The sequence below is a fragment of the Suillus subaureus genome (assembly GCF_016647635.1).
Source record: "Suillus subaureus strain MN1 chromosome Unknown BJ212scaffold_57, whole genome shotgun sequence".
Classification (NCBI taxonomy): domain Eukaryota; kingdom Fungi; phylum Basidiomycota; class Agaricomycetes; order Boletales; family Suillaceae; genus Suillus; species Suillus subaureus.
Window position 1 is genome coordinate 173846 of NW_024538613.1, and position 24944 is coordinate 198789.

General features: G+C 46.8%; 9 protein-coding genes across 9 annotated transcripts; 7 read left to right on the forward strand and 2 right to left on the reverse strand.

The window, feature by feature from the left end:
- Positions 1–8793: 8793 nt before the first annotated feature.
- BJ212DRAFT_1284316 (uncharacterized protein) lies at positions 8794–9543 on the forward strand (the record flags this gene model as incomplete). The annotated part of the gene is made up of 3 exons (XM_041331812.1): positions 8794–8941; positions 8964–9077; positions 9137–9543. 3 exons carry the CDS (start codon positions 8794–8796, stop codon positions 9541–9543), a joined length of 669 nt encoding a protein of 222 aa, XP_041187023.1.
- A 2235-nt stretch (positions 9544–11778) lies between these two features.
- On the forward strand, positions 11779–14236 carry BJ212DRAFT_891901 (uncharacterized protein). Its single transcript, XM_041344286.1, has 7 exons — positions 11779–12737; positions 12786–12950; positions 13004–13330; positions 13379–13626; positions 13680–13960; positions 14023–14098; positions 14152–14236. Coding segments are annotated over exons 1-6 (1722 nt in total). The 5' UTR covers positions 11779–12038; the 3' UTR covers positions 14025–14098; positions 14152–14236.
- On the forward strand, positions 14012–14485 carry BJ212DRAFT_1393659 (uncharacterized protein). The gene has a single exon (XM_041337124.1). It carries the CDS (start codon positions 14157–14159, stop codon positions 14337–14339), a length of 183 nt encoding a protein of 60 aa, XP_041187025.1. The 5' UTR covers positions 14012–14156; the 3' UTR covers positions 14340–14485.
- Positions 14288–14837, forward strand: BJ212DRAFT_1393661 (AAA domain-containing protein). The gene is made up of 2 exons (XM_041337125.1): positions 14288–14527; positions 14584–14837. Exons 1-2 carry the CDS (start codon positions 14395–14397, stop codon positions 14814–14816), a joined length of 366 nt encoding a protein of 121 aa, XP_041187026.1. The 5' UTR covers positions 14288–14394; the 3' UTR covers positions 14817–14837.
- A 496-nt stretch (positions 14838–15333) lies between these two features.
- Positions 15334–17591, reverse strand: BJ212DRAFT_1304274 (uncharacterized protein; the record flags this gene model as incomplete). The annotated part of the gene is made up of 7 exons (XM_041333565.1): positions 15334–15536; positions 15750–15924; positions 16125–16354; positions 16517–16568; positions 16681–17010; positions 17119–17274; positions 17550–17591. The coding sequence occupies 7 exons, from the start codon at positions 17589–17591 to the stop codon at positions 15334–15336; spliced, it is 1188 nt and encodes a 395-aa protein (XP_041187027.1).
- Positions 17592–18077: 486 nt separating this feature from the next.
- BJ212DRAFT_1486669 (cytochrome P450) lies at positions 18078–20126 on the forward strand (the record flags this gene model as incomplete). Its single annotated transcript, XM_041341149.1, has 11 exons — positions 18078–18270; positions 18323–18647; positions 18698–18846; positions 18891–19006; positions 19054–19176; positions 19231–19420; positions 19482–19563; positions 19616–19741; positions 19791–19801; positions 19860–19989; positions 20045–20126. 11 exons carry the CDS (start codon positions 18078–18080, stop codon positions 20124–20126), a joined length of 1527 nt encoding a protein of 508 aa, XP_041187028.1.
- Positions 19915–20433, forward strand: BJ212DRAFT_1393681 (uncharacterized protein). The gene is made up of 2 exons (XM_041337126.1): positions 19915–19989; positions 20045–20433. Exon 2 carries the CDS (start codon positions 20193–20195, stop codon positions 20403–20405), a length of 213 nt encoding a protein of 70 aa, XP_041187029.1. The 5' UTR covers positions 19915–19989; positions 20045–20192; the 3' UTR covers positions 20406–20433.
- Positions 20434–20966: 533 nt separating this feature from the next.
- On the reverse strand, positions 20967–22752 carry BJ212DRAFT_1284216 (uncharacterized protein; the record flags this gene model as incomplete). The annotated part of the gene is made up of 8 exons (XM_041331805.1): positions 20967–21237; positions 21296–21412; positions 21469–21684; positions 21737–21806; positions 21862–21996; positions 22045–22367; positions 22416–22466; positions 22577–22752. The coding sequence occupies 8 exons, from the start codon at positions 22750–22752 to the stop codon at positions 20967–20969; spliced, it is 1359 nt and encodes a 452-aa protein (XP_041187030.1).
- Positions 22753–23576: 824 nt separating this feature from the next.
- On the forward strand, positions 23577–24889 carry BJ212DRAFT_1304277 (cytochrome P450; the record flags this gene model as incomplete). Its single annotated transcript, XM_041333566.1, has 7 exons — positions 23577–23769; positions 23823–23849; positions 23876–24146; positions 24197–24345; positions 24398–24513; positions 24561–24683; positions 24737–24889. 7 exons carry the CDS (start codon positions 23577–23579, stop codon positions 24887–24889), a joined length of 1032 nt encoding a protein of 343 aa, XP_041187031.1.
- Positions 24890–24944: the final 55 nt, after the last annotated feature.

Sequence of the window (24944 nt, forward strand, 5' to 3'; positions counted from 1 at the left end):
CCAAGTGCAGGGAAAAGACATTCCCTTGAGATTACATAAGTTTCTTATGATAGAAACTTAGTTTATTTGAGACCAGCTTCTCACCTAGTTTCTGATATTGACCAATACGAGCTTTGGTCAATCTGTTCATTTGTGAGACCAGCTTCTCACCTAGTTATCTGATATTGACCAACATGAGCTTTGGTCAATCTGTTCATTTGTGAGACCAGTTTCTCACCACTTTGTGCCTATTTGACCAACCAGTCTTTGGTCAATGTATTCATATTTGAGACTGTAGTCTCTACAGAGGATTATCTTAATAAGGAACCACGTTCCAGTGTCTAGACAGTTTATCCTAGACAAGTTTATAAGTTGGGATATAACACAAAAGCTCCAGCTAAGTTAATCACATAGATTGGTTTAGCAAGCCTCCCAAGAACTCACACATTATCTACCATGAAAGAAGAAAAGTTGTAGACCGTGTTAATCAAGGACTGGCAAGAAGTCTTATCCTAGTGTAATTGTGGTGTCATTACATTTCACACGCATTTATATAAGACCCTCAGTTATTAAGACACCGGGATGGGTACAGTTGGGGGAATGTGCAGTTTGCGCATTTGCCTGATCTGGCATTCATGACATGTCCTATTGTACCATTTGACATTGTCAGTAATCATAGGCCACCAGAAATGTAGGAGAAGGCGGGTGCGGGTTGAATATACTCCCTTATGTCCAAGGTCATCATGTGCTTCCTTCAGAATGCGAAGGCGGCATGCTTCAGGGACTATCAATTGGTGCTTTCCAAACGAGTTCTTTCACCATAATTTTCTGTTGAGTATAAAGTACCGTACTGCACTTTTGACAAATGACTGGTAGTCATCATCGGATAAGTCAGCGGGTCTTTTGCGGGTCTCTAGGAAGCATTGGATTTTTATCATTCTTGCATCTTGCGCTTTTGCAGCTTCTGAACAGGGGATGGTCAGGTTGGCGGGTTCAGGTTCTGCAGTACCTAGGAATGTGATGAGAGCAGGTGGATGGGTTAGCGGGTTTGGCATGGGTATGGTACACAGGTGGCGCATGATATCAACTCCTGCACCTGAAATTGTGCAACTACAGTCATTTAGGATTTCGATGCCAAACGAGTATGAGTGGTCAAGCCAATCCTCGTGGTCATCATCCTCTGTGGGATCTAATTCTGCGGGTGGTCTCCTTGAGAGACTGTCTGCTCCAGTATGCTTGGAAGCAGGCACATGAATGAGTGTAAAAGGAAATAACAAAATACCTGCAATCCATTGGTTGATGGTTGCGTTGGGTTGGAGGTCCAGGTTATTGGTCATGCCTTTTATATATTTTGCGTTGACCTCAACTGTTAGGTTGGTGACTCTGAAGATAAATATGCATACCACACGGAGCACATGAAATAGGCCATAAAGCTCTAGCTTCACTTGAAAGTAGTGGCTTTTGACTTCCATGAGCAAGATTGAGCTGAAGCAACTGGGATAGTGTTTGCCGTTTTCGCCCATTTGAAGGAGTATGAACCCTATAGCGATGGAGGAAGTGTCAACTGTGAGGATAACTTCCCACCCACATTTGTAATCGAGCGGTAGCAGTGTGGGAGACTCTAATATTGAGTCCTTCAGGGTCTGCATAGCTACCTGTTGTTCCTCGTTCCATTTGAATGGTACATCCTTGCACGTGAGGTTGATGAGGGGGCATGCTTTCTTAGAAAAATCCTTGATAAATATGTGCAAGACACTGCAGGTACCTAGAAAGCTGCGCATTTCCATGACAGTGCAGTATTCCGGCCAATCACATATCTTTTGCACTTTGGAGTCTTCCGGTACGTGCCCTTCGAAGGTGCATTTGTGCCCTACTATGATAGCAGTAGGTGCAGCTAGGACGAATTTAATAGCGGATACGGTTACACCTACATCCTCCAGGTGCTGGAGTATGCAGTTCACTACTATGCAATGCTCCCATATAAAACAACATATTCCTGGGTTCTCCGCTATGGTTTTGTATGAGCTGTCAGCTCTTTGATAGTGCATTTTGACTGATTTGATTGGGAGGTCATCGATAAATGGGGAGGTGTGCTTCAGGATCTCATCATGTAGAGCAAAACAGGAGTCACCTTGATATACTTGTACCACATTCGCATGCCCTTGTGGGAGCATTATTAGCCAGTGCGGTCCTAGTGGTGTTCTGAAGGTCATGAGGTCATGGGACTCCTCATGTAGCGTGCACTGATTGTAACCTGAATATAAGTCCATCATACTGTATACCGCATACCTGGTGAAGATTCAGCTAATTGTTTGACAAAGGGGGGAAGTGATGAGTCTTGGATAGTTACTGCATTCAGCAGTTGAAGATCATGTACTAATCGCAGTGATTTACTGTCTTTCTTGACCACACAAAACCACCACGAATGGTAGGCTGCGGTTGATGGTTCATAAACACCAGACTGGATCTTCTCTTTGATGATGCAGATAACTTCTCCAAGGGTTGCCGGCAGTATAGGGATATTGTGTTGAGACCAGGGAGTGTGCAGGATGGTAGGAATTTTGTAAGGAGGGAAATAGGTTTCATTGAGATGACCATGTTCAGTCATGTCCCATGTGAATGCTAATTCATGTGTCCAGACAAGCCAGTGTATAAGCTTAAGCTCTTCCGGCCATAACCAGTTAGCAGGGTCTAAGTCCAATTTGTTCGCTCTTTCTTGGGTGAAGTGGACACCTGGGACGAAGTCAGGCAGGTGGGTTGGCAATTGGGGCATGCCAGCCAATGGGTTGTCAGGTAATCTTCTCATGATTCTATACTCGGGTGGCATGGTGGTTTGAACCATGTGGACCTTCTTTGTGACCGGCTTATAAACCAGTGTATGTCAGGTTTTGTTGAATGAATATACACTGTTAAATGTGTCGACTGATGTATGGTCAATGATTGAGCATGTAGATACAAGATGATTATAGTGCACTGAGAACTGTGCAGGTGAAAAGGAAAATAAGGCATGTTTGCTCTGTAAGAGCAAGTATTGCACGGTTGGCACAAGACGAAAATTAGAACTGGGAAGTAATGTAGTAGGATGAGAAATAAGAGAGAGTGGCGGGTAGGAATTTGTCTGTTTGTCTCCTCGTGTATTGTGCGAATCATTGATCATCAATAACCCTTCTTGCACGCACCTGAGGGAGCATGTGTGCTGGCTTCACAACCTGGACATTTCTTTACCCAATGCGTGGTAGGGATGCGTATTACCTTCCCCGAATTTGGGTCTGTTAGCATGATATCCTGGTCTCTGTTAGGAAGATCTTCTGTATGGCAGCTGGTGAGTGTAAAGAATGGGCACCCTAGCAAGATGTCGAAGTTAGCAGTTGGAACAACCAGAACTTGAAATAGCATTTCTCCCACGCTGAAGTCTAGTGGGAGATTCTCTATTACTCCTAGTGTCTCATCGGTTGAAGTATTAACAGACTCCATGGTTAGCTTGTGGTTGGATCTTAGCAGAATACCACCCAGTGTGCACCAGACAGATTGTGGCATTACAATGCACTCTGCACCTTGGTTGAGGATGCAGGAGAGGACCCAGCCATGAAGTGTCACTGCTCTGATACATCTCAAGGATTCAAAGTGTTCAGCCACAATGTGTCCATTGTTGTTCCTTTGCAGGCAGCCATTGTGTTTTTTTAGAATTTCTTGCATTCCTGGTGCACTACCTAGTTCGTTGACTGAGATAGTCCCTACCACAACGTGTTTGGTCATGGTCATTTCCTTGAATACCTTGCAGACATCAGTGGATACTGCTATTAATTTGTGCATAGGTATGCTGATGGTAGAGTCTAGCATGCGGTCAACTACATGCTTGTCCGCATCCTTGTCTTCCAGCAGGAAGGAGTATCTGAATTGCATTGAGGGTTGGTTGATGGCTGGCAGTTCATAGGATGAAGAAGAGGTCATGGGGTTCAAAGATGAGGAGGCCATACCAGGTGCAGTTGAAGAACCCACAGGTGTCACAACCACTGTGCCCTTATTAGGGGAACTAGTGGCCTTTGACCCAGATGCCTTTACCTGCAGGGAAACTACTTCTTCTACCATGTCAGCGGTTCTCAATGATGGACCTGGCTTGGGATGTGGTGGTACATTGACACCCTCAAACCGCATATTTTTACCTTTGCCTGCTTTGCGGTTAGCACAATCTGCTTTTACCGCTGTGAACACTTTGCGAGCTCTGGTAGCTTCTTGTTCAAAGCACATCAATTCTTCATCATCTTCACTCACATCTTCCTGGACATCAGTGCATGTGTGCATGAATGTGCAAGGCTCAATATCAAGCATTGCTTGGACAGTCGGTTCAGCATGACAGTACATGTTACTGAGAACTGTAGCATTGGCACCTGTTGCAGGCCCGTTATGCAAGAATTCATTGATACGCTGCTTGAAGTTTCCATCTCCTTGCCTTCTGGGAATACTGCAACCATCGGGCATAACAATCTTATTATCAGAGGTGATGCTTATCTTACCTTCCCTTGCATATTCGTCACACATTGTGCAAGTCTTTGTAAAATGGTCTCCTCTGCAAAAGTAACAACTGTTATACCGCAGTTGGCTGTATTCCTTCTTTACCACAGTCCCTGCATTAGGTTGTGGGGCAGGTGTAGAAGGCATGGTTGCTTGGGTCGTAGTTGCAGAGGACCACGCTGGCAGTTGGATGGGTACCGCAGTGGATGTGATGCTAGGTAATAAGAAAACTGCGGCCTCATATACCTGACCTAATGTGTATGGGTCATCAGGGTGGTGAGTGACAAGTTTTATTTCGAGCCTTCTCCTGATAGCTGCATTGGCCGTTGAGTGGACCCCTTGGAGGAAAAATCTACTGCATTTTAGTTCTGTTAACTGTTGTTTGTCGATTAGGTATTATGAGACTTTGAGGAAGTTGCAGTAGTATTGCCCTAGCTCTTCCTTGGAGCATATTGGAATGCAGGCTTGTTCCGCACAGAGGTTCTCTAGGTCAGTACAAGTGTAGTGGTGGTCATTGTCGCATCCTGGATACATAGCCTTTATAGCATCAACAAACTCATTCCAATCATTCCCTTTTGCTGTGGGCCTGCATGCCCAAGTTTTCAATTCACTGATGGGCGCATATTGAAGGGTTGCCTTGATGCGCTTTTCCTGATCTAGATTAGTGTGGTCGGCCAGTTGTTCCACATCCTGTCATATCCCACAAACTGGACCCACGTTCCATCATATTCCCACGCCTTCCGAGCCTATGTCCAGACCACACTTCATATCCAACTCATTCCCAGATCCCCTTCCACTGTGTGCTCCACACCTCAGCAGGATCGACTATGCTCTGGATTTACCCCTGAGCTCTGGACTATTGGATCTCCACTGCTAGCCTGAACCATAACCCCCTGTCCTGTCCACCCTATGCGCACTCCATCCAGCAAGACATCCGGACTTCACCTCGTCTCGGATTCCGGACTATATCCACCTTCTCATATTCCAGTCCTGTATCCACCTTGTCTTCTGGATCCCCAGATCTCCGGACCTATTCCCACCCTCTGTCCAATATCCTGTGCCTATCCCCATTTAGGCATTCTCTGCCTTCCGGCTTTCAGTTACCTCTTGTTCCATCTTGCTTATTGATCCTTGTACGAGTCCTCATCTCCGAGTTCATTTACTTATGTTCCGACTTACTTACTAATGTGTTTCCACATGCTCATACATAGCCTTGCTCCTTTGCTTACTGATCCCCTCAGATATTGTTCAGTATATAACCCCTGTAGATACTCCTGTAGTTCCTCAGTTTGAATATCAACTTAGACTTGCCCAATCCTCTCTCAGACTTTGGTCCACCTAAGTCTGTCCTACCCATCAGGCCTAGGGATTGATTCCCTAGGCCAGAGCTCCACCTTTCCGGCACTTTCCCTCTTTCTGGACTTAGGTCCAATCCCTGTCTCTCCAACTCTACCTTAGGGTAGTCTACCTCTGTTTGCTTCTACATCAGACTTCATCCAATGTAGCCCCTATTCCTTCCAGACCTCCGGACCTCCTGTCCCTTGTACCTCTGGGCATCCTGTCCTTCGGACGTTCCATCCTCCTAACCCTCAGACATCCTATCCTCCTGTCCTTCTGTCCTCCATCATCCTGCCCTCCTGTCCTCCTGTCCTCCTGTCCTCTGGACCTTTGGACCTCCTATCCTTCCATCCTGTTTCCTGTAGAAGTATTACCTTGCAGTGGGAACTCTCCTGAGCACTTCCTGTGTTCCTCCGGAACTCTCCCACGCTCCTCCGGACTTCATTGGACCATCATTGGACCTCATATGAAATGAAGGGCACATACTCGGTTAAGGGGCACAGCATACGAGCTGAGGCCAAGCCCCTCTGAGTCAGTCTCTCTCCCCTTGAGCAACATGGTTCTTAACACATCCTCAAAGAATGGGAGTAGCCATGCAGGTGTTCCATTGAATTTGGGTGCCACATCGGTTCCTTGGAGAGGCATTTTATACAGGGTAGTCATGGCTGCAGGTTGTGCGATAGGGGTTTGAGATGGCATGGGGTTTTGTGGGGCTGAAGGGGTATGGCATGTGGGGTCGGGTAAAGTAGGTGGGAGCATGGCTAAATGTCTATGCAGGGAGGAAGCAGTTACAGGTAAGAAAGGTGTGGGTGTGAACAGGTTTTGCCTTTTGGGTGATGGGTCACAGGTAGGGTTCAAAGGGGTAAGTGATGATTCAGTGGATGGTGTCTAAAGTAATGAACGGGACTTGGGGTAGCGAATGGTTGAATGATCCGGGGAAGTGAGTATCTTCCCCCTTGGACTCTGGTTCTGTTAGGGGTGAGTCGGAAGCAAGGTTCCAGATAACAGAGGCTTCTGAAGAGGAACGGGTATGCAAGTTGGATGGTCCTGCTTCAGTTTCTTCTTCAATGTTCGGAAGTACTGGGTAGAAAAAGTCTTCTTGCAAGATGTCTGCGAGTGTGCGAAGCTCTCGGGTTTCATTTGACCTAAGTGATCTGCCTTCCAGCTTCAAATGGCCCCCTTGCGGTGGGCTCCAGTTGTGAAGAAGAAAATGGTACTAGGTGGTTAGCAACTAGCACTTCTTACCCTAAGAGGTGCAAGTTTAATTGATCAGCCTGAGAGGACTGCTATTGAAGCACCTCCTTCAATTATGCACAAGGGAAGTAAGTGAGCAAAGGAGTTATAATCTATATCGGCCTAAGAAACTTGAATGCTGGCCATAGGTATACCTCTGAATTCCTATACCAAGGAATTGACCAGGAGCGTGGGCAAAAATCAACCGCACTCTATGGAGCAGTCAGTCACAAGGGATATAGCGCGAGTGAAGAACAGCATTAAACTACCAGTCGCAGGTCGAGTCTTCTTGCAGAGCTTTTAAGGGTAAGATCCTAGCGGTACGGACTTCAGAATGGTCAAATTGCACAGGATTGTCAGGAAGGAACAAAATAGATGGATAGCACAAGGTCTACAAAAATAATGTGAGAATGACTCTCCTATAGAACTGATTCCAGGGGGAAAAAAAACTACCCCATTGTATGTACTGCGGTTGTTTATATCATAGCGTGTGAATGTCTGGAATGCATAGGTGAGAATTGTAGTGTAGTTAGCAAGTGTGCAATGAGTCTATAGGTAATAAAACATCATGCACTGCAGAATGTGAGTAGTTGTGTAATAAGACCTGCAGCTCGTTTAGCAATGACATTTGGGAAAATAGCGCACCAGCAGAGATAGGTGGACATGGATAGGACATGGGAGGGCGGATTCCTAGGACCGGACTGGACTGGACTGGAGTAAGAGCGGATGGGTCGATATATATGGATTTAATGATCTGCACTTTATCTCCTTTTTCTGAAGGTGAGAAAAACCATGCTATTGATCATACATGCCTAGCGCCGGTATGATTGTCACAGCAGACACCTTGTCAAGGATTTCATCTGGTAGCATTGTTAGATACATAGCCCCATAGAAGGAATGATGAGGCACTCACCAGGGAGCTCAACCCCAAAATCAAGTTCAGCTTTATTGGTGAGCTGATGCTCCTCATTGGCAGAAGATCTGAAAAGTTGTGTCGAGAATGGTATTTCACCCATAGTGAGGCTTGTTTGAAGCTCGGCAAATAAGTCTGGACACTTTTTGTCAAGCTCAAGAGTCCGATGGCCTATTATGCCTTTCATGAGCTCCAATAACCTGAGGTCAAGGTCCCCGCCCTCTGGCACAGGTGCTGCAGGAAGTGGTATACCAGGCTGCATGTCAACAAGTGGTGGGTCCAAGTCACATACAGTAACTTCCATGAAGGAGTCATCAGCCTCGAAGGAGAATTCAATATCAGTGGCAGTTGTGGGCTCCATGGTTGTCATGTCAGTGTCCTTATCATCCAGCAAGGCCTCAGGCTCAACTTGGACTGGATGCTGAGGCCTTGTTAGTCACTGCTTGAGATAGTTAGCATGACAGATGTGGATTGCCTGCATAATGTGCTTCTTGGCATAATGCAGCTCCATTACACAATAATGGCCATTTTTCTTTGGGCATGCCTTGCATAGGACCTGCTTTTGATTGTTATTGCAGAACTGCAGAACTGCAACCACCAGGTCAGTACATATAGAAATTTCAAATACATGAGGAAAATACACACCAATGCCATCAATGATATCAGCATTGTGAGTCATGCATATGCTTACCAACTTCAAAGACTTGATCAATCTGGAGCAAAGCATTGTCACATGATTCTTGATGGTCGAAATCAACAAGTCCAATACTCTCACATTGTCTGCCTCGTTCAATGCTTCAGCTCCCAACTCCCAATCAATGGCAACTGGACTACTTTCCACTTTAACTGTTTATCCTGATATTGAATTTCAGGGCATCAACCAAGGCCCATTACAGTTGGTGCTCCTCACAATCTGTTTTTCAGGCAAACTTCCAATGCAAGTTATCAAAAGGAATATGGTGAGTAGTTGCAACCAATCGAACATCAGAACCAGTTTCTTTTGGAGAAGAATATGTGTCCTTTACCTCACCAGTTGTAGAAGTGGTATCAATGGATCTATGCTCCAGTTCTGGAGAATCAACGCATCCAGATGGCACTGTGAGTCTGTATATTTCACAATTTTTTTCCAAACTTACACAGTACAGTCTCTTTGCAGTCAAGGTGACACTAATTCTCCTGTGCACCAAGATGTGTCAGATGACATCCAAATCCTGTTCCTGCCACTTCAACACTTTGACAATTCTGACTGGAACACATGGGCAACACTATTGAAGAATATCGAAAGTTGGTTGGTTGACGTTGGTTCTGAGACACAACTGTGGATGTGGGGGCGCAATGCATTCTGGCTTGCCCTCATTGCGGCTTATCCATTGTTCCCAAGGGGCTCATGGCCAAAGTGGGATTCCCATATCCCTTTGGAAGGTTCATTCATCAAACAGTGGCTAGAACAGTCCAGTGATCATACCATGATTGAACAGGAACAAGACTCTATCAGGGTGGACATCTGGGACAAGTTTTGCAAACATGCCACCCTGTTCTTTCCTCATTCTCTTGTTGTTTCAGACTGAGTCTATGATGTACCTTCTGCATTAGCAAATATTTTGTCCATTTAAATTTGCCTACCAGTGTATACCAGTATAACTGTACTATCTGTGATGCATATAAATGTTGTACCATTTTGATTAATAGCTTGATCTCATTGCCAGTATGCTTCAAAGAGTGTAATAATTTAATGTTAAAATTTGGTGTTGTAGTAGCGGCACGCAAATGTAATGTTATTCTAGGCCACTCAGATGTTGGTATAAGCTCTATCACAGGTCTGCCACAGGTCTGCTGCTCGACCTGGGCTACAGGACTTCTTCCGATATGCCTGACATGTTCGTTCCCATGCCTGGGCTAAGGCCCAGTCTGGGCAAAAATATAGCAATAACGAAGGTGTTGCCAAGGATCGGGACAAAATCTTCAATAAGGACCAGATGTGTGGGCTTTGCACTATAAATTTATCATTTATAGGCCAAGTCTGTATTCGTCCTCGTGTCATACTGGTTGCCAGGTGTTTTAAATCATTTTCTCACAAGCTTAGTTCGACTAAAAACGGCAGTTGGCGGTGTACTTGTCGTGAGTGCCAGAACCCCTCTCTAGATCACGTGGCGATCTGTTACTTTGAAATGATTATGCAGGAAGTCATCCTATGTGCTGCTGTACACCAGGCCTCCAGCTCTGGTTCAGGTGCAATTGTTCTACATGATGTCCAGACTGGTATCTCGCTTACCTCCTTCAAATAATCTAACTCTGCACCACACTGCATATCATTCGTCGAAACGCATGATGAGGATTCATACTCGCGGCACAACAAGAGAAATCAGATTAATCAATCTTAATCGTCTACAACTTCCAAAAGGTAGGTCTTATATTTCTAATACACCTTTCACCTTTTTCAATGTATCTTAGGACCAACTCGCTTTTAAAATAATCATTCCTGAAAGGTTTTCGTGCATTGCGGTGGATAATTTGGGAGCTTTCTGCGCGGGAGAGACAACCCAAGGCCGAATCTATCTTTGGGAGGCGCGTCACAAAATATAATATGTTAGGTCTCGACTCAATTTTGACAGTAGGTTGCATCAGGCATCTTGTACAACTCCTGGGACGCCTAATATCGCCGTATCAATGACCTCAAATTCACCCACGACAGCGCTGCTATTATTTCAGGTAGTGATGACTCTGGTGTTGGTGTTTGGTCCGTGGCCTGGTCAGTTTCAAATTTCTCGACGTTTGTTGCGCTGTTGACCCCAATGTAGAATTGTCGATAATTGGATGCAAACGAACTTCCGGCCCCATATTGTAAGCTATCAGACCACACACTACCAGTTAAAGACATCGTTTGCGGCCTCGGCGCATTCCCTACTTGTCGCGTTCTCACCGCGTCCCTCGATCATAGTGTAAAGGTGAGTTCGTCTTTATAGCTGCGGCTAATACATTTCGTTCACCTTCGATATGAAGCTCTGTGATTTATCTTCCCAGTCGTTGTTGACTACCTTCCACTTCCCTAAACCAATATCATCAACGGTTTAGGACCGCCTCAACGTGTGGCAACTATCCTCGACTACTGCCATCTCACACAATTGTGAATCCCACTCCCCTTCTCAACCTTGGAGCTCCAAGCCTTGTGAACATCAGAGATACATTCAAACCTCGTGGCCTGTCCATCGACCTTGGGAGTTCTGCCAGCACCGATGCGAAGAATGTCACCACCGCATGTCTCGTCGTGCCACTCCACTACATGAAGGACTTCAAGGCATTGGAAGGTACACAAAGTGGTGATGGTGCTTTATATACAGGACAACACGGGTGTCCCTTCGCTTCCATGTAAGTAAGGCAATCCCAGTGCACCATAGGTTGGACGTAAACGAAAGTACCTGTGTTTCAGCTTGCAGTGGATCATCGAATGGTGCTTCTGAACGAACTTGTGTGCTCAGTTTCTCGAGGATGGTCTCATACATACATCACTACATGATAATATTTTACTCAGATGTATACCTTTAAAATTCTCATGAGCAATGATATGTACCAACCTGTCAAACCATAACGGACGAGCGGTATCATACCGTCACTCGATACAAAAGATGGCTGTCTTCATTCCATTCGCCTTTGTTGGGGGACAACTAATCGCAATCAGCATTCTGATCAGCGCCTAGCAGTGCAAATTTGGACTTGGCAAGTCGTAGCAATACTTAGCCAACCAAGTCTGTGAAAAGAATCACAGATGCATTTAGATTCTCCCGTGGAGTTCCGGAGCCAGAACAAGAGTTTGACCGGGCAAGAGTCTGGACGACACATGGGACAAAACGGAAAGACTGCGGAGAAATTGTGATATCTATAGACAATGGAAAGACTCGGAAGGCTGTTCAAAGAGCTGGGAAGCACGAAGACTTCTTAGCTGGAGTCAGGACTCAGCAAGCGCCCACCTAGTCATGACTCCTTCGGACCCGAAGCCTCATTGAAGACCTTGAAATAGAGCCGCACTCCATCGTTGCACATCACCATCATCTTATCCAAAGCCATCATGCCCACAGTAACAAGGCTACTCTATCAGAATTTTATGCAGGTTGATAGTGGACAGCTGTCTGCCCACATTATATCTGAATCAAACTTGATCGAAGAGCAGCATCAGTTGTGCAATTTGTTAGAAAGGAACGAGGGACGTGCCCTTGGCCTTGCTGGCGAATTTGCACCCACTGGAGAGCTCGCGATGCTTGCAATCGCAGACATGTCGACGATTATCATTATCGAATTCAAGTTAAACTTGAAGAAGAGCAAGGGCAACGAACACGACAAACGCCCTGTCACACGCGCCAGCAAGGTAAACAACACTGCCGCTCGGGAGTTTTTGACACAGAACCTCCTCCGCCGCACCACCGGATTTTTATACGCATTCAACCTTGCACCGATTGCCCTTGCTCTATATCAAACACTTGGTCTTCGAATCGCAAATGCGATCGATATACAGTGCGCAGGATCGAAAACACGTGCCCCGCTCACCACCATTAAACAGGCCGTTGGTGATCGTCATTGTATATACGATGCAAACATCAACGAAGTATTCTGCAATGACACCATCATCGATCATCTCCCCGCTGCTAAGGATGGAACTACTTCACTTGCACTACGTGCATGGATCGCACACTACATCTCACAACTCTCGACTATGGAGGATCGTCTCGCGCAAGTGCCCCCAGTGGACACCTTCCGGCTCTCTGATGAGGTAGTTCACTGCTTTCCTGGCGAATGATAGCGCTGATCATAATCACAGGTATTGGGATTCCTCGCGAAGAGCTCGAAGGATTCGTTCCAGCTCGAGCAGAAGAAGCCGACCGAGGTCACGCGCCAGTTTGCCACTTCTATCGATCTTGAGAACAACCACATCCATGCCCAAGCCGACAGATACCAGAACAGAATTCGTGAGGGCCGGCATCAGGCATGTCGTTCGCGTGTACACGCTGTGCCTTACTTGACAACCATTTTCCTTAGCGTGCATTCATTGATATTGGCCAGCGCGCAGGGTGTGGCTTCACTGTTGACGGTCAGGTTACCAAGTCTCGGGGTCACATCGCGAAACTCGTTCCTGCCAACAGTCTCAGTTTCGTTGACAAGACCATCAGCTCAATCAAGATCGTTGGCCGTGATGACCCCACGCAGGCTGAAACCCAGCGTGCTCAGAAGGTTCTAGAGATCCTTCAAGGTCTTATCGACCTCAAGCACGACAACCCATGGGTTCAGCTAATATTCTTTTCATCTCCCAGGGATGACTTCCAGTGGCCCTCCGCTTGGACAGAGGAGGCGAATGATGCGGGTATTGTCAGATTCTGTGCCAACCGTCTCAGTCGCCCCCTCAATCCATCCCAGACGAAAGCTGTGAAGCAGATGCTCCAGCAGTCGAATGACGGGCGTCTTACTGTCATCCAGGGGCCCCCTGGAACCGGTAAGACCACTGTCATCGCCTCATTTGTTCAGACTGCCTTGGCCAATGGACTCTCTGGCATCTGGCTCATTGCCAAATCCAATGTTGCCGTCAAAAATATTGCCGAGAAACTCGCTGACTTTGGCCTGACCAATTGGAAGCTTCTCGTCTCAAAGGAATTTTTCGACCACTGGTCAGTCCTTTCACTGGTGGACTTTCCCCTTCGGGCAGACTAACATAATACAGGCATGAGCACCTCTATGCTAACATTCGGGCTAATGCCATCATATCCGAGGACTTCTTTGCGCCAGGTTTCTCTAAGGAGCTCCAGACCACCCCGGTTATTCTCTGTACTTTGTCTATGCTCTCATCTCCCGCTCTTCGAAAGCGTGGAGGTTTTGAAGCTGCGCCACTCAGGACCCTCGTCATCGACGAAGCATCCCAAATTGAGATTGGTGATTATATTCCTGTCTTCACCTCTCACACCTCCATTAGAAAGGTGTGCTTTATTGGTGATGACAAACAATGTAAGTATTTCTCCTGCATGTCATCGCATGTTCTGACATCTTCAGTGCCACCCTATGGTCAGGATGATATCCAGGACCTGAAGAGCATCTTCGAAGTCAAGCATCTCAAGGACCATGCCATATTTTTAAATACCCAATGTAAGTCCTTCCCCTAACGCTCCCCTACCCCGAAATCTATCATTTTATTGTAGACAGGATGCCCCCTCAAATTGGAAGCTTCATCTCTGAAGCTGTGTATGATGACCTACTTGAGTCGAATCCACTACATCCCGTCACTACCGAGAGAATGGCTTGTCATTTTATCAACATTCCCAGCCAGGAACAACGACATGGAACTAGCTGGAAGGTAAGTCACTTGAATTCAGTCGCTCGCAGTTGATTAATGTCATGCACAGAACGTTGGAGAGTGCCAAACCATTCTCCTCATCGCTAGCATGTTGCAAGTAAAGAATAAGCAATTCCGCATCATCACCCCGTATGACGCTCAGCGGTGTTTGATCGAGGAGCGTTTAAAGCTCCAGGGGCTTGGTTGGGAGGATAAATGTTTCAACGTTGACTCGTTTCAAGGTTCGTTCTCGCAACATATATTTGCAACCATCATGTTTACGGATCGTTTGTGGTAGGTAACGAAGAAGATTACATTGTGATCTCACTCGTGCGGTCCACGGTGCTCGGATTCCTCGCTGATTTGCGCCGGACTAATGTCATGCTTACTCGATGCAAGAAAGGCATGATCATCTGCACGAACCAGAAATTTATGAAGGGGGCAGGACGGAATTCACTTGTAGGCAGCCTGTTAAAGTATTACGAGCACGAGTGGATTGAGAAGGACGAGTTGGAGAGGATTGTGGTGTAGGTGGGCTCGCGAAGATGCTAGAATGGTCGTTATCGGATTTCAACAGGGCTTTGATGCTTTCGTGATGATGGTTAGTTGTACGATATTTTAGTGTTGGTTTGTACGATAGCTCGCGCGGTTGGCTGTATCTGGATCAAAGGCATTTTTTTTTCTTTTTCTTGGAATAAAGAACGAGTTTTCTCGTTTCAGTTGAGTCTGAGTGGTGTATTGCGTGGTATGCGATAAGTAGGTATATTTTAGTTTTGTGCGAATGAGAGTAGGGTGGTCTAGTGGAGTTTGGACGTCGTAATCACTGACACAAGTTGGGCAGGTATTGTGCAGCGACAAGCAAGGACGGTCGTTGATAACTGTTTCATTATGTATAGAATTCTCGATCGAGCATCCAACAAGCTTCTATTGAACCGGCATGGGTGTTCGATCGTTTGCGATTATCTACAGTCAAAATCAAACAATCTCCATCAGAGTGGGCCTTCGCGCTCACGAGCCAAGGCACAAACCTGAATCAATGCCACCAGGCCTATAACCGTGCGTGCACCCTTGTGCCCATCCCATCCACTGATTTCTTCGTTCTGTCTTTCAACTCGAGCTCTCCAGCCTCGCAAATCACCCGAGCATCCTGGAGTGCATCTGCAATGTGCTGCTTGAACTTGTTCGTGGAGGTGAGCGAGAATGATAATTTGGACTCGACGCAGAATTTGATGCAGTGGCGTGCTATGAGATCTGTGAGAGGACAGAGTATGAGCTTGGTTTAGTGGCGGGGATGAGTGTGAACGGAATTGCCAATTAAATTCGAAAATAAACACCCTCGGTCGACCTGATGGTGATGTCGGTGATAGTAACAAATGCAGACGGGAAACCATTACAGATGAAGAATCCCTCACGGAGGTTCGACGATCCGGCAAAACAATTATGAAAGAAACGAATCAAACTTACAATTGATCCCATAACCATCCTCCAAGCCAGTGCCTCGGAATTGGTCACCGGAGCTCAAGCAACTAGTGCTGAGCTTCCACTCCTGAGAGAGAGGGTGCGTATGTTTTTGCGGGGGGATAAGTGGGACTTGAACTCGAGGGAGAGTCCAAGGGGGAGGAAGCAGATGTGGATGCATCTACAAGGAGTTCTTCGAGCATCAACTTCAGGCCTAATAAGTGCCTATCAATTCCACGACCCGTAGCAGCTTCCCTCGTGCGCCTTGTATGCGTCTGGACGGTGTGTTGGAGGAGAGGAAGAAGTGCGTGAGGCTGATCAGATGAATGGATCAAAAACCATGAGTTCCCGTCGTCACTGGAGGGTATGAAATGAATTCACCTCCACTTCGTGTTGGCCCCCCTCTATTACGTACTCAGTTCCACATCCCCATTCCTTAGCAGCTTGAACAAAGTCTAACCCCTCCACACTTGCACTCCTTACGCACTCTGTACGGCCAGCATTGAACATTCGCGTAAGGGCTGTTTTGTAGGTCGCTGTGAGGAATCCGCGGGTGCGGTACCAGGCGAGTTGAAGTGCAAGTTTAGTGTAGGCGCCTGGTGGAAGGCGGGCTAATAGTGAAATGATCAATGACCTTTGCAACAAAAGAAAGAAGGGCACGGGAGAGGGGGAAAATATTGAGCCCCGCGGGTATGAATTTCAAATGATCACCACAACACAAGACCCGGAAAGTAACAAAACGCTACAAAATCGACAAGGAGTCGCAAACTCACCAACACTACTTATCCAATCTGCTCCATATTCCCCGAATTCCAAAATTCCTACCTGAGTTATTGACAGAGATCTGAGTCCGTCCCTCCACTTCTCTTATTCGAGCTTCGATCCGCTCGTCTGTCACCCAGTCAAACCGGATTCATCCTTTGCCACCATCGCTCACACGAGCCTCTCCTGAAGTAAGAGGGCGAGTAATAGGCTCTGAGAATGCAGAAGAGTCAATACCAGCAATGACACCATGATCAAAGACAATGCTGGGCACTAAGGTATCGACAGGTGCGCGTTCACCCATTACGCTAGCACAGGTATTGCGCTCTAATGATAGGGTCAGGCTTTTGTCGAAGAATCTGTTCCAAGCTCGGGGAAGGGAGCGGATGTTGTGAAGGTGTGCATGGATTTCTGCGTCGGAGTCTAAGCTGGGATAGTTGGGAAAGAGTGAGGTAGGGATGGGTAATGCATGGCATGACAGTGTAATGGTCGAGGGAAAGAACCACTATAGATTCGTTGATAGTGCGAAAGGTCGAGGCATTTGTGGGTGAAGGGGAGAGCAAGTGTTGATAATTCTATGAGCAAGAAAATAAGAGTCGAAAGACGCACTGACCTCTGCCACTTCCGGATGTCCCAATGGATCGTTTACCCCCCTCGAACCCCTACAGACATCAATGGCCCAATATGGACTGGCGGCGCGGAACATGTCAGGCCTGCATGCATGGAATGGGGCACCCCCTAGCAAGAGGTGATCGAGGTAGAGGGTCAGCTGCAGGGGTTAGTAGAGACCAGTACAGGCCGACTGGCAGGAGCGAGCAAGGGTTGGGTTAGCTTAGTCAGCACTTAGGTTCACGGGTTGCCACTTCAGCGCCCTACCGTGACGATGGCTTTAGCTTTTCCTCGGGGGATTTTCCAGTTATCATAAACTTATGGGGGTTCGAGAAGATGTTTCAACGAGAACGCGATGCCAAGAACTTAAACATCATTCCATCAAGCTCGTTCACTGTAAGTTATTCTCCTTCATCAATTTCTTCATGTACTCACAATATCATCTGACCAAGTGAGATCAACTAATATGGCAAACATGGATTGCCTAAGCATTCCGATTCACTAACTTAATGATGTAAACTTGCCAGCGGTGGCCCTTCATCGGATAAACCTCTCCAAGAACAGGAATGTTACGGTACTCAAGCATCTTCCGAGTACTGGCAAATCCAACCCTCCAAGTTGTGCTTTCTTGAAAGTTATATCCAACTCAATCATTTTGATCAGAACCTAGGTCTATTGAAATGTGCTCATTTTCATCACACATGTAATATATATATTGTCCGACAGTAAATTTCCTGCAGCTTTTCTCAATTGTTGTTCTGACTCGCTACTTTCCAAAGGATACTGCCGATGATGTACAATAAGTGTACCTTTGGTGCACTCCAAATGATAGTACACGATGTTAGTACTTCTGGAACAAGGTTGCGGCCGGCGAAGCTCGACCTTTATCTAGTAGGACTCATCTTATCTGTTCTCTCGTCACTTAGTCTCGTTCTTTACTTGTTCAATCTCTTCTACTACGTCATGTTGACACTCAACGTCACTTGGCTGGACCTATGTCTTGCTGGTATCGGAGTGTACCTGGTCAAGCAGGTGTTAAACAAGAAGCCTGCATCATATCCCCCCGGCCCCCGTGGGTGGCCTCTCGTCGGGAATATCCAAGACATACCTCAAATCGAACCTTGGCTCACCTTTGCGGAATGGGGCAAGAAGTATGGTGAGTACCTCATATTTCCCAACACGATATATTTCAACTCCATGCTTCACAGGCGATATCTCACATGTCGAGGTTCTCGGGCAGCACATCATTGTGCTAAATTCAGTCAAGAGTGCGGTGGACATGTTGGACAAGAAAGGCACCATGTACTCGGACCGTCCTGTTCTGCCTATGGGTGGCGAACTTGTTGGCTGGAAGCATGTTATGGCTCTTCTTCCGTATGGCGACCGCTTCCACCAGTTGCGCAAGAACATACATCAAGTCATAGGCAATCACGCTGCCTTGAATGTCTACCACCCGATCGAGGAGATTGAGACTCGCCGATTCCTGAAGCGTGTGTTTTCGAACCCCGAGCAACTGCAAGCTCATATTCGACAGTATGTTGTATGATTTACCATTGCATGAATGGGACCTTGAATCCTGATAGCACCGCTGGTGCTATCATTCTACAAATCTTTCATGGTTATGAGGTGAAGGAGAACAACGATCCATTTATCGACCTTGCGGACCGCGCTGTGGACCAATTCTCGCGGTCCACTGCTCCCGGCGCCTTCATGGTTGACATCATGCCATTCTGTAAGACTATAAGACTCTGACCTTTTCTGATCTGATCATTCCAGTGGCCAACGTCCCCGAGTGGTTCCCTGGTGCTGGCTTCAAGCGCTCAGCCCGTGAATGGTCCAAGACTCGCGAGGATATGGCTGCCATACCCTACAAGTTCGTTAAGGATCAGATGGTAATAAACATTTGTAGTTTTGCGATCACGAGTTGAACATTTCTCAGGCTGCTGGCATTGCCTCGACGTCTTTCACCTCGAATCTTTTAGAAGGTCGTACTTTATCTGTGGAAGAAGAAGATGTGGTGATGTGGTCTGCTGCAACCCTATACTCGGGTGGTGCCGACACGGTTGGCTCCTCCCTTCATATCACAATATTTTAAGACTAACACCTGTCTCCACAGACAGTTTCTCCAATCTACGCGTTTTCCCTTGCTATGACACTGTTCCCTGATGTGCAGAAGAAGGCCCAGGCTGAAATAAACGCCGTTGTTGGTCCTGATCGTCTTCCCTCCTTCGCAGATCGCGACTCTCTTCCTTATACTGAGGCCCTTGTGAAAGAAGTTTTTCGCTGGAGTGTTGTCGGCCCCACCGGTATGTGGATCTCGTTTGTCGCATTCTTTATGCCGAACGGTATTGATCGCTCAATTGACAGCTATGTCCCATCGCGTCACAGAGGACGATATCCATGACGGGTACTACATCCCAAAAGGTTCCTTGGTAATACCTAACATTTGGTTAGTACTTTGATTTTTCCGTATTCAACATATTAACCAAATTGAGAGGCAGGTTCATGCTTAATGACCCGCAGACATATGCTAATCCCTCGCAATTCAACCCTGAACGCTTCTTGGACAATAACGGAAAAGATCCCGAACTCGAACCTCACAAGATCTGCTTTGGTTTTGGTAGACGGTAAGCATGGAGTTGATTTTAAGTGCAATGCTAACTTTCTGCTCTGTAGTATCTGCCCCGGTACGTCTAAATCATGCTCAACAAACAGTATTTTGACATTGTTTGCCTTCATGGACAGGTCTCCACCTAGCTGATGCCTCCGTCTGGATATCCACTGTGATGTCACTCGCAGTGTTTGATATCTCCAAAGTTGTTGAGAAGGGTGTCGAAATCACCCCTGAAGTTGACCATACATCAGGCACGGTCAGGTATGTCGTGCATCTTATCGCATCCGCAATGCTGGTTTGATAGATGCACTCCCAGTCACCCCAAGCCGTTCAAGTGCTTTATCAAGCCTCGCTCTGCCAAAGCCATTGCGCTCATTCAGCGGGATGTCAACTATTAATTCTGATCATCTAAATCTGTCATACATTCCCACATTGCACATATTTTGTTTCATCTTGTTGAATCAATGCTACTCATGGTCTACATTATAATACACACATCTAGCACCCCCCGCCCAACAATAAAGAGCACGATCACGCCCTTGAGCTCTCCTGTCAATGACCGATGCCTTGACGCGTGTCAACTATCCTTGACTACTACCATCTCACGTCGTTGTGAACCCTCTCAACCGTGGAGCTCCAAGCCTTGTGAACATCGAAAACATATTCAAACACCGTAGCCTGTCTATCAACTTCAAAAGTTCTGCCGGCCCCAGTGTGAGGAATGTCATCACCGCGTGTCCCGTCGTGCCATTACATTGCATGAAGGAATTCAAGGCATGGGAAGGTACACAAAGTGGTGATGGTGCTTTATATACAGGACGACGCGAGTGTCCCTTCACTTCCATGTGAGTAAGGCAATCCCAGTGCACCATAGGTTGGACGTAAACGAAAGTACTTGTGTTTCAGCTTGCAGTGGATCATCGAATGGTGCTTCTAAATGATAGCGCGCCCTGACTACACAAGTTGCTCAAGTCATTGATAACAGAAAATCAGCTTAATCGCCGTCGGAGTACTACTGACATACGCACGAGACCTCTCAAGAATGAGAATCAAATAGTTAAGCATACACCAGACAGTCTGGCAACATTGGCGTTTGATAAGTGTTAGACAAAACCTATCATAAATAAGCACTGGAAACATTGAAGTATGAGATTCGTCGCAGTACTGGCATCACTGAAAGCCAACCAGCATGAGATGACAACATTCACCTTTTAAGTTGGGCGAAATCTGATTCACCCTTAAATGCCTATATGTGGTCCCCGACATCCACGTTGAGACAACTCATCCCCAGAAAGAGATGGCTGACGAGATGGCTGACGATAGCCATCTTCAACTATAGACTGAGCTATGCCATCATAAGTGGCATATACGCACGCCTCAGCGTCGAATGCCAGCAACCACTCTGGCATGGGAAGCTCGAAACTTTTCCCGGAGTCACCAGGTTTAGCCCCATGCCATTTATTACGCGTAGTCCCCCCCAACAGCTGTGCATCACGCACCCGTTGATACCTGTACAATATGATGCAGAAGTTTCCGCATCTTTTTTGGGGCAAATTATTCCACATACCGGATGGATTCCCATGTCCTTGTGCCTAGTGGAACACTGTTTTTGCCAGCAAGATTCAGGGTAACTGCTAGAGTTGTGCCATCCTCAATGGCCTGAGATGCGCCCTGCATGCTTGATCTGCGAACCACATGGTGAGCAAACGGAATCAGCATCAATCAGCCATACTTCCTCACGGTAAGAACGGGTGAGCAGCATCACCAATCAATACTATGCGACCAGATTTGCTGACCCAAGTAGGAAGAGGGTCATGTACGAGAAGCTTCCAGTCGATGCACGAGGGAGCTTTGGAGACGACTGCAGCGCACCGTGGGTCCCAGTCTTTCACAATGTCGAGTACGTCTTCTATCTTACCCGGGGACGACCAGTCGCCATCAACAGCTGTGTTGTCTCTAAAATTTTACTATTTAGCTCCGAATATCACGAAAAGTACAATTCACACACTTGTGAGTGATAAAAAAACAAATAACTTTACCTCCAAAGGAGGAACTTGCTATAAAGTGCACGTCTTTACCTACGAGGGGTGAGTACTGAGTAATGAAGAAAACCTGGTGGACAACCCCACCTACCAATCCACGCGTGCAACTGATCCCCATGAATGGTCAGGAAGTCAGTCAATGGGTCTGTCGTAATACCGTGCTCTTCAGCGTCGAACCACGCTCGGTAAATAGCGTAACCAGAAGGTTGGGGTTGTCGCAGTACCCCTTCATTGATGTTGACCGGTAAGTTAACCAACAAGGTAAAATTCCAACTTACGATAACAAATTTTCTCGCCAAACTCTTCACTCCATCTGCAGCAACGATGACATCGGCATCAAACGTTTCACCTGTTTGGATTTTGACACCAGCCTTTCTATTTGCTTCATCCTCCCGATATTCTACGACCTGATGTCCCATGCGAATCTCGATGCCCAAGGACTTCGCATGCTCCAAAAGGACTTCGTGAAGAAGCGCTCGATGACCATTGTAAGCGAACGCTCCGAAAAGCGGTAAGGACAGCTCTTGCACTTGAATGAGACCTCCGAGGTAATCATGAACGTGAAGTTCGCGTGCGTTGACGGAGACGTCCCACAATCTGTCGCATCTTCAATTACTTTGATCAGAAAAACGACCTTTATTGTACTTGTCATGGAGGCCCCATTTGGCCAGGATGCGACCAGCATTTACGCCAAGGCTCAGCATCTAGTACTTTGTCAGCCCTCAAGCTGCGAATCATCACCCCAAATGAACTCACGTCGCCTTGATTCCGCCATCAGTTCAGAACAATAGGTATGCGATAGTTACTGACCTAGGTGCTTCAATTCATGTACTTTCTCAAGGATCATCACTCGGTGACCCTTTCTTTTGCACTCAATTGCACAGGCAATACCTCCAAAGCCAGCGCCGACGACAATGACATCAATTCCTGTGTCATGAACGCCATCACCAGTAAGAGGTACTTGATCCTGATGTTCCGCCATGATAGTTGATTAGCACAGTAATGAGAACGTGCTATAAGAACCCCAATCAGTTACGTGTGCCACACCATACCGAAGATGGACAAATGCGCAATGCGATGGTCGGGCATTGGATCAAAATATTTGCCGGAGCACCTTATCTACACACGTCATTGTGGGTACCGAGTAACTTTGGCTTCTCGAGTGTTATCATGTGAGTTGAATGCCAAACATGGATGTCTTGTATCAACTCACCATCATACAACGATTGTGACACCGAAGCGTCAGGTTCAATTGCTTGCAACAGCACAAAAATGCTTGGATTGCATGTCGACCTTAAAGCTATCTTGTGCGTCACTGAGCACTTGTAAGCATTTCCGAGTTAAGTCACCAGTAGTATATTACCAGTCGGACTGATGCATATCTTGGAGTGTTTGGACAATCAGAACGAACTTCAACGAAGCGTATTCGCTGTAGTGAACTAGCAGTCACCCGGACCTTCAGTAAGTCTCACCATGTTGCGCCGAGCCAGTGATTCGGTATGAGAACTGTGAGGTGGTGTCCTGATATAGTATTGAATCGAGAGTGCAAGCTTGAAATGACCAGGTCATCCCCCAGGCCCAGAACACCCTCAAGTTTTGTAGAAGTACGGTCGCGGAAGGATGCGCACGAACAAATATTGCTAGACTCTGGGGGATCATCGGCTTTGTCGATCCTGTCAGAAAATATTCACGCAGGGTCTCGACTGAGTTGGTTCCAATGAGTCTGTTCCAATACGGTTCTGAAAGGTACGTGATTGCAACCGACTTCGGAAATTTCCGACATTACTCATTCTCTTCTACTGGGTCATGTTGATACCTAACGTCACTTGGCTGGACTTATGCCTTGCTGGCATCGGAGCATACCTGGTCAAGCAGGTGTTGAACAAGAATCTTACACCATATCCTCCCGGCCCCCGTGGGTGGCCTCTCGTTGGGAACATCCAAGACATACCTCAAATCAAGCCTTGGCTCACCTTTGCGGAGTGGGGAAAGAAGTATGGTGAGTGTCCCCTGTTGTTCCAAAATAATGCATTCAAATTCTGTGCTTTCTAGGTGCTATCTCGCATGTTGAGATCCTGGGTCAGCACATCATCGTACTAAATCAGTCAAGAGTGCGGTGGACATGTTAGACAAGAAAGGTGCTGTTTACTCTGACCGTCCTGTTCTACCTATGGGTGGCGAACTTGTTGGCTGGAAATCCACTTTGGTTCTTCTTCCGTATGGTGACCTCTGTCGCCAGCAGCGCAAGAACATACACCAAACCATGGGCAATCGCGCCACCTTGGAAATCTACCACCCAATCGAGGAGATTGAATTTCACCGATTCCTGAAGCGTGTGTTTTTGAACCCCGAGCAACTGCAAGCTCATATTCAACAGTATGTTGTACGATTTACCCTTGCATGAATGGGACCTTGAATTCTTATAGCACCGCTGGTGCTATCATTCTGCGAATCTCTCACGGTTATGAGGTGAAGGAGAATAACGATCCATTTATCGACCTCGTGGACCGCGCCATGGACCAATTCTTGCGGTGTACTACTCCCGGCGCGTTCATGGTTGACATCATGCCATCATGTAAGACAATAGGACTCTGAATTTTACTTGTAATTGGTCTGATTGTTTCCAGTGGCCAACGTCCCCGAGTGGTTCCCCGGTGCTGGCTTTAAACGCTTAGCGCGTGAATGGTCCAAGACTCGCGAGGATATGGCTGCCATACCCTACAAGTTCGTTAAAGATCAGATGGTAACAAGCATTTATAGTTTTGCAATCACGAGTTGAACGTTTCACAGGCTGCTGGCACTGCCCTGACGTCTTTCACCTCGAATTTGTTGGTGGGCCGTTCTTTATCTGCGGAAGAGGATGACATGGTGATGTGGTCTGCTGCAACCCTATACGCTGCTGGTTCCGAGACGGTTGGCTACCCCCTTTATGTCATTATATTTGAAACTAACACCTCTCTCCACAGACAGTTTCTACAATCTACTCATTTTTCCTTGCTATGACACTGTTCCCTGATGTGCAGAAGAAGGCCCAGGCTGAAATAGACGCCGTTGTTGGTCCTGATCGTCTTCCCTCCTTCGCGATCGCGACTCTCTTCCTTATACTGAGGCCCTTGTGAAAGAAGTTTTTCGCTGGAGTGTTGTCGGCCCTACCGGTATGTGGATCTCACTATC

Bases quoted from the DNA above. Each gene is read 5' to 3' on its own strand.
- BJ212DRAFT_891901 (XM_041344286.1), top strand. From the start codon at position 12,039: ATGCCCACAGTAACAAGGCTACTCTATCAGAATTTTATGCAGGTTGAT. The intron at 12,738-12,785 runs GTAGTTCACTGC...TCATAATCACAG, and splicing joins CCTTCCGGCTCTCTGATGAG to GTATTGGGATTCCTCGCGAA. The intron at 12,951-13,003 runs GCATGTCGTTCG...CATTTTCCTTAG, and splicing joins TTCGTGAGGGCCGGCATCAG to CGTGCATTCATTGATATTGG.
- BJ212DRAFT_1393659 (XM_041337124.1), top strand. From the start codon at position 14,157: ATGCCCCCTCAAATTGGAAGCTTCATCTCTGAAGCTGTGTATGATGAC.
- BJ212DRAFT_1393661 (XM_041337125.1), top strand. From the start codon at position 14,395: ATGTTGCAAGTAAAGAATAAGCAATTCCGCATCATCACCCCGTATGAC. The intron at 14,528-14,583 runs GTTCGTTCTCGC...CGTTTGTGGTAG, and splicing joins CAACGTTGACTCGTTTCAAG to GTAACGAAGAAGATTACATT.
- BJ212DRAFT_1393681 (XM_041337126.1), top strand. From the start codon at position 20,193: ATGCTACTCATGGTCTACATTATAATACACACATCTAGCACCCCCCGC.